Source organism: Glandiceps talaboti, chromosome 5 (assembly GCF_964340395.1).
Source record: "Glandiceps talaboti chromosome 5, keGlaTala1.1, whole genome shotgun sequence".
Taxonomy (NCBI): Eukaryota; Metazoa; Hemichordata; class Enteropneusta; family Spengelidae; genus Glandiceps; species Glandiceps talaboti.
In genome coordinates this window covers 6,623,111-6,631,375 of record NC_135553.1, presented here as the reverse complement: position 1 = coordinate 6,631,375, position 8,265 = coordinate 6,623,111, and the positions used below count along the sequence as shown (strand labels likewise).

The 8,265-nt window shown below is 36.0% G+C and overlaps 1 protein-coding gene across 1 annotated transcript; it reads left to right on the top strand.

Annotated features, from left to right (window-relative positions):
• The first annotated feature begins 667 nt into the window (after window positions 1-667).
• On the top strand, window positions 668-7,189 carry LOC144435076 (THO complex subunit 4-A-like). The gene is made up of 6 exons (XM_078123624.1): window positions 668-960; window positions 2,216-2,383; window positions 3,078-3,225; window positions 3,968-4,082; window positions 4,299-4,446; window positions 4,936-7,189. Exons 1-6 carry the CDS (start codon window positions 757-759, stop codon window positions 4,948-4,950), a joined length of 798 nt encoding a protein of 265 aa, XP_077979750.1. The 5' UTR covers window positions 668-756; the 3' UTR covers window positions 4,951-7,189.
• The last annotated feature ends 1,076 nt before the right edge of the window (window positions 7,190-8,265 follow it).

Genomic DNA, 8,265 nt, shown 5'->3' with positions numbered 1-8,265 from the left:
GACCTCAGACCAACACTTGCACTGTTTGTGGTCTGAGTCCAGACCACCTTTTGCTATAGCTGTGCCAGCTGTGTGTGGTAAATGAAACGTGTGTGTGTGTGTGTGTGTGTGTGTGTGTGTGTGTATGTGTGTGTGTGTGTGTGTGTGTGTGTGTGTGTGTGTGTGTGCGCGCGCGCGCGCGCGCCACTGTTGACAGCCAATAGGTTAAAAACGTGGTTTCGGATTAAGGGATTGGACATTGGTGTACAATGACATGGGCGAATTGGTTTGAAACCTTTTCAGTTGTACCTTAGGTCTGTTTATAGTATGTATGATAATAAAGACGATTTCGTGTTTCTATGAGGGATTGTATCCACGAATGCATTATGTATGTGGAAGATGAATATGGACCATTGCACTACAAAGCCAGCCAAATAAAAAAAAAGTAATATTAACACTACATTAAAGGTGATGTCAAACACAAAATGTGAACAATTGCAAATAACCGAACAAACTACAATGGGGCGAAATAAACAAAACTTGATAAACAAGCGCAAGCGAACATCATATGTCTACGGCACAGTGCATTGTACAAAGTTGAATCTGTAACATGTGTAATGTAACATTAAACAAAGGAAATCACACATGTACGCTTGAGGGCAGTATGTTACCCATGATTCTATGCTTTAACTGACCGCCATATTCCTTTTTACCAAGCGTCCTCGTGTGTTAGTACTTGTAATATCTTTCATTGAGTCCATCCAAATTTCCATCAAGATGGCAGACAAAATTGATATGAGTCTAGATGACATAATCAAACTTAACAAACCAAGTGGTGGAAGGGGTAGAGGTCGTGGTGGTGGAGGTCGAGGACGTGGAGGATCATTTCGAGGTGGACGCGGCCGTGGTGGTAGCGGTGGTGGTGGTCCAGTTAGGCGGACTCAACAAAGGGGCAGAGCTAGAGCAATGCCATATTCACGGGTAAGCGAATGCTACAATGGTACATTGGTAGAAATGTTCAGAAAATACTGAAGGTTATATTTTCGAGAGGTAATGTACAATTTTGAACAGGAAGTGCTTTCAGAAGTGACGAGGTGACGCCATGAATTGAGACACGAGTTGCTCCTGCCTTTGAAATCCATACATGATACATTAGTGATTCAGAGCGAAAACGTCATATTTACGTCAGTTTCAACCGTTTGTGGCATTGCAGTTCAGCTCCTTGGCTGTTCACTTCCATTGTTTTTGTACCATTTATCATATTCCAAAAACTCACGAAAAAATTCGTCTAAAGACGGAACACCAGTTACTGCACCTACACAAAATGATTGATAGTTTCCCTAAATAAACAGGGAAATATTAAAAGGTAGAGGTACTTTTTAGTTTGTGTTTGCAACAGTTGTTAACTTTCGCACTATGCTTTGAGATGAAGGTGCAGAATTGCTTAATTATGAGCTTGGTGAAGTCATAAATGATATGTACACAATCTCACTCTGAACTAAACAAGAAAGTAAAAAAGCAGTAACATAGAATACAATAGTTACACCTTGAAGACGACCAAACAATATTGTATGTCTCTTGCATTGGGTCCTAAGTGTGTTGAATGGCATTCAATTTATAGGTGTCCACTCATGACTGCTTCAACCATGTCAGGATGACAGCTATGTAAAGAGAGTAGTCCATTGATATTGGAATGAGGTTTTACAGAGATTGCTAGATTCATTCTATAAAACTTTTTAGGAGACCTATTGACCCAAACACAAAGACTCCTACATGAAACACATAGGAATAGCATAAACATAGATAATTATGTATAGACGTAAGTTGATGTAAATGGTCTAAAACAAGTTACACACTTGTTGATGCTGTTATTAAATCAGGGGGTACTGTACATTTATTTCACATGTATACCAAGATTGGTGATTACAACCAATAAATATGTCAAATTGATCATGTAATGTTTTTCTGTGAATGTTTGACTCCTACGTGTACCCTTATAACCTGATTTTCCATGGGTTACAAGGAAAAGCAGTGTTCATGCACACTGCAATATGAAAATAAGATTTCATTTTACTGCAGCAATGCCACACAGCGGTGAATGTCATACTTTATATGGTTTCATGTGTTGACAGAGTTTCACTTATGCAATATTTATTATTACTGAATTCAGTTACAGTTACATACCAGTAACAATACAATCACATTGTGTTCTAACAATTGATCTGTTGTCTTTCAGCCTAAACAAATACCAGACCAATGGGAACATGATCTATTTGATGGCAGGGGAGCTGGTGGTGGTGCTGGTGGTATCAGACAGTCAGCATTCAGTAGAACAGGGGTATTAGAACAAGGCAAATTGGTGGTTTCAAATTTAGATTTTGGAGTTTCAGACGCAGATATCCAGGTATGTCATTATACTTGAAATGTGAATTTTAAACTTGTGATATGCTATGATACATGTATAGTGTGTTTGCTATGGTCTGTGTACCCAGTAACAAAGAGGAGCAAATCAGATACGACAGTCTCCCCCCCCCCCCCCCCCCCCCCCATATATTGAGGAACAAGTTTTGTTTTGGAACCTAATAAGACAATTGGGAGATCATCCCTACCAACAATGCTGAGGAAAAACACTATCAGCCAAAATATAAAGAGACTACAAGTTAGGGCTGAATGACCCAACATATCTCACAGTCTAGTAATATAGTCCAGAGACTTGTGTATCTGGCTTAACGATTAATGTCACTCACCAGATCAAGTCAGTATTTCGAACAGATGGCCTAGTATCTGGGCAAAAAACAGCAAATAATGATAGAGTCACAGGAAATGTGCATATTAATAGGTCATGTTGGTATGTTAGTTGTTTTCAAGAAATCACATGATAAAGACATGGGGAGAATAATGTCCATACATTCCTGTTGAGGTAAAGTTTCATATTATGTATGTGTAATATCAACAGTGTTTGGAAAAATCATGAATTTCAAGAGGCAAAAATATCCCCTTTGCCAATATGTCATTCCACTCTTGGTGTACAGTTATTGCAGTGATTATTTACAAACCATTTGAAGACTTAGACATAAGTATAATTTTTGTCTTTACAGGAATTATTTGCAGATTTTGGTACACTAAAAAGGGCAGCAGTTCACTATGATAGGTCAGGCAGAAGTCTAGGTACAGCTGATGTTATATTTGAAAAGAAGTCTGATGCAATCAAAGCCATGAAACAGTACAATAATGTGCCTCTTGATGGTAAGTGCCACTACATGCAATCCATATACATTATATCAAGTCTTTATTATTGCCCCTCAGTTTTCATACGAAAGCTCTCATTCGTCAAAATCAAATTACAATCTTTTTTTGGGTAGCTTGCGTACACAGACCAATGACTGATACTTGCCTGCATGATTCTCTGGTGTTGTGCACACATGAAGTCAAGGCTACTGCAGTTAGATAAACACACAGCTTACCTTAGGCCAAAGTTGACAAAATATACCCACAACATGAACGGACAATACAAGTTTCTACAAACAGTGACATGTCTGCTATCAGAGGATATTTATGCATGAAATTTGAAGTGTCCCATGAAATGGAAACTTTCCCATGTATGACAGTCATACATTTTCTCAGACATCGTTTACTTGACAAATGTCAAAATCATGGTCAGTGTAATAAAAGTAATAACACATGTACTTATGTAATAATAGTTTTTTACCAACCAACTGGTTAAGCAAGCCTTACCAAAATTCTCATCCAAGTTTTGATAAAGAGTGCCAGCCCTTGAACAGGCAATAATATTGCCCCTGCTTGCATGTTTTATTATTTAATTATATTGTGGCATAAATACTGTGTGACTTGAAGTTCATGGAAAGTGCCACTAAATGCAGTCTGACATACTGTACATGGTATCTAGGTGTTAGCATTATAATAAACAACAAAGTAATGTGCCTTTGATGTTATGTACTATCACCTCTTTCACCATATTTGTTGACAGGTAGGGCCATGAACATTCAACTAGCCACATCAGCAACTGAAGCAGAGCAACTTACAAGGCGAGCACCAACAGCAAGAGGAGGTGGTGGTGGTGGTGGTGGTAGTTTTGGAGGAGGGTAAGTGTCACAGTTAATATCTTGTTAATGCAGGGGTAAAGTCTTACTTTTTCATACCACCATTATCAGGAAATAGTTCCCATTTTTGCTAACAATGGTAATGTCTCTATTTATGACAATTATCGTTTTTTCACTTGAGTCTTTGTCATCATGTAACTAGACCTGCAGTTGTATATGTTGTTGTGTAACCAATTCTGTTTATGTGTCTCTCTTTAGAAGAGGCTATTCTGGAGGAAGAGGTGGCAGATCAAGAGGACGAGGGCGAGGGAGAGGAAGCCGAGGTGGTGGTGGTGGAGGTGGTCGTCAGCAAAAACAGTTAACAGCTGAAGAACTTGATGCTCAACTAGATGCATATAATGCTAAGGTAATGAAGTGTTATGGTTCTTAAAGATGTTGTAGTGGAGTTATGTGCTAAAGTTGTCACTGCCATGGAATAGTAAAATGTCACCAGTATGATAAGTTTCATGAAACCATTATCTCTGTCACTCATGTTTGTATCAATCAATCAATCAATCAATCAATAAATTTGTATAGTGCCAAAGTCCAATACAAATTAATATACCATGGCAATGAACAGGAATAATAGTAGATCTTACCCATTTAAACAGTTATACGTTGACGAGAGCAATATTTTTCTGGATTATGCAGAAATGTAGAATAGTTGCCAATCAAGACCTTTCGTACAATAAATGTTAATTCTGATAGCCATCGTTTTGGTGTGCAGTAAGATCGCTGACTCAGGGTGTTACCATGACCTTCCTATGTCAACAGCAGTTTCTGTATTACCGGTAAAAATTCTGACTTTTTTTCAGCATGAAATTGATGATATTGTTTCTTTCTTCTTCAATGACAGATGGATACAGAGTAAAACTTGACCCCTTCAAGAAAGTCTTCAACATGTTTTTGTGTAATATATGTATGTTATCATCACCACAACCATGGAAAGTCATCATTCTCTGTGGACCAACTAGTGCCGTATCAAGATATTTTTCCAATGTCAACTATTGTTGTACCAAGCTTTGTTTTGTTGCAGATTTGGTTTACTACCTTTGTTGGCTATTTGCTTGATGCTATAAAATGACTGTCTATAAGTTTGTCGTTGTATGCTGTATGATATGTTTTGAAACCTTGTTACCTTCATTTCCATGTGTTAACAGTTCTAGACATTTTACAGAAGTTACTGCTAGTGTATTTAATTAAGATTTTCCCTTCATAATCATTTCTTTAGTCAAAACAATGCAGTGATGGAAAAAAAATGTTTTTTATAGTCAGTTTAAATAGATTATGGACTTCAGTGTAACATTCCTTCTACGGCTACACACTTTTCTATCAGGCCCGTGTAAGTGAGACGTGAACTTTGTGAAGAAGAAAAAGGGGTATTTTGACTTTTTTTTTAATAAGTGATTTGAAATGTGCTTCATTTTTAAAGAAATCACTGCCATAACTTGACATGTTAGACCTTTCCAAGGGAAAAGTTTATTATTTCTTTCTTAGCATCATTTCATTTGGCCACAACATGTTTATGATAATGAGGAATAATACTTTTTAGAAATTCAAGCATTTTAAACTATCGAAATGGTCTCAAACAGCAACTACATAAAAAGGAACAGCAAACAGATCCCCAGGCCTACATTTTAACTACCATTTTGTCTTGAAGTATTTGAAATGACACCCTGTATGTAATACTTCCCATGCAAAGACCATCATATATCAGCTGACATCACTTACCTGCAAGCAGTGGATTGACACTATTGTGACTTAGTATTTTTCCTTCTATTTTTCACACTACATATTTATTGAAACCTAAGTTGTCAAGAAAGGAGTGAACCTGAATAATCTTTTTTGAATGTTCTAGTATTTCATTGTAATGTTTCTTTTTTCATTACCAATATATTGTGGCATATAGTAGCATTCCAATATACTGACCACCTCTACATGGTCTAATGACAATTCAGTAGCATGGTATATGTTTATTTTAGGTTTTCAAAACAAGACATGCATTTAGTCCAAAGTTTTCAAGACAAGGCCCTTGTTTATTTTAAAGTTTTCAAGATAAGTTGTGTTTATTTTCAGTTTTCAAAACAAGATGTATTTTGTGATTTTTTTTAATAGTTAGATTGTATTGTCATGTATAAACTCAAATACTTCTTGCAAACCTTTGTGAATCACACTTTAACGTCGGTTATAGCATTGTAAAGAGTATCTTCCTTTAAAACTCTCAAACATAGAACAATATTTTATGATGATGTAGTCTAATTAGAGTGATGGATTCAGAGATGAACATTTTAAAAAGATGTATTGATGGGCACACGACAATTTTAGAGATCTGATTGATGTTTTCGGTAATCTATCACGTATATATATAGAGACTGTTGATTTGTTATACTAAATGGGTTTTCTGTGCAAACTTGGTTAGGAAAAAATTGAAAAGTCTGATATCCTTGTTTTTGGCATTTTAAAAGAAATCCAGATGTAATTATGTGTATGACAATAATTGCCTTTTTTTCGATTTTGTCCTTACGATGTTCATAGGCAACTTTTGTGTATACTTTGATTTCATATAAGACACACTTTGTTTTGGCGATACTTAAACTGCATGTCAGACCCATATTTGGTAGTGGCCATGCTCTTACTTCATGTCAAGTTTATATTTGGCATGGGCCATGCTTTTACTGCATGGTATTGTCCACCATTTCATAGGCTGTCATTTCCTTAAATCTACCCCCGCAACTTCAAGTTGATATATCAAACTTTGTTGAGGTCTGTGTCTTTTAGTAGTATTGCACACTGAGGCAGATAAGTATTGGTTCACTTTGGATGATGAGAAAGATTAAAGGTTGAACTTTTTTGCTGTTTTTGAGTTTGATATACCTGTACTTGATGGAATCTTCAATAACCAACGTCCTTTCTTATATCCTATATTGAGACCATTTTGACCATTAAATATCTTCATGTTTTTTTCATATATACACATTTAGTCTCAAAGTGTATGATTTTCTCACTTTTTGAAGTATAAATGAATATCTGTTTGCCCAGGAAGCATGCCATGCTGGGACTAGAGTATAAGAATGGTTCTTGGGATGACTGTTAACTGAGTAACACTGTCTTGATGGGGCTAGAGAATGGATACTTGCACACCTGCCATCTTGAATATTCCAAATGTTGCATCATGGGAAATGTGATGATAATATAAATAAATCAGCTGTAGCAATGGATGTCATCAACTGATTGCAAATTGAAAACTGAACCAGAAAATTACATCAAACACTTGTGCAATATTATACATGTATCATCCATTGATCCATCCTTTTTTGAGAAAACAATACACAGAGACAGACAGGTTGACTCACACAGAAACATCACTAAAACATAACCTGTAAGGAAGGTAACAAATTAAAAGGCAACATACCCAAAACAAAGTGGGACATTGACAAGGTAGTTTTTAATTCTTTTTCAATTTATTACTGGAATTTTATAAGGATACAAGTTACTTTCAACTTCTTTCAAGTTTCTTTTAAAGAAGATCGACTGTCTTAATACACTGCTTATACATACACCTTCATGAGATAGGAGACACTCAAGAAATTACATGACTTTGTACGTGCAGAGATTGTTCATAAGACTATCCACATACAATAACAATAAGATAATCTCTATACCAACAGTTTAATATATTCCCATCTTTCAAAATTACCCATGCTACAAAGAATACATCATGTGACTACCTACATTACACAAAGTAAGGTTTCAAGTGAGAAAATACAACTAGGCCTAATTATGTTTAATCAAAGTAATTGAATATCAACATTAGTTTGAATAGGCCCTTATGGTGAAGTGATCTTATGTACATAGTAGGTTGCTCATATGTTAAATAGTTTATAGTTTACTAGTATAATTAAAAGGAAGGCCAATGTTTGAACATGTCCCTGACTATGGTCGATCTATATCTAAGAATCATAAGATCCTGTCATGTAGCAACCAAACCCCTATTCAGCATTTGTACTTTATCAAATCATACATTTGTATCAGAGAATCTGTGTACCAGGTATCATGTCAATACAAATGTATGAGTGATGACCTATGTACAAAAAACAAACATCACTCATCTTTGCCATAGGATCTGAGAGGACTTCTAAAGGCTACAATTATTTAGAATGTGTACATCAAGTAATATGAAAGAACC

Bases quoted from the DNA above. Each gene is read 5' to 3' on its own strand.
- LOC144435076 (XM_078123624.1), top strand. From the start codon at position 757: ATGGCAGACAAAATTGATATGAGTCTAGATGACATAATCAAACTTAAC. The intron at 961-2,215 runs GTAAGCGAATGC...GTTGTCTTTCAG, and splicing joins GAGCAATGCCATATTCACGG to CCTAAACAAATACCAGACCA. The intron at 3,226-3,967 runs GTAAGTGCCACT...ATTTGTTGACAG, and splicing joins CAATAATGTGCCTCTTGATG to GTAGGGCCATGAACATTCAA.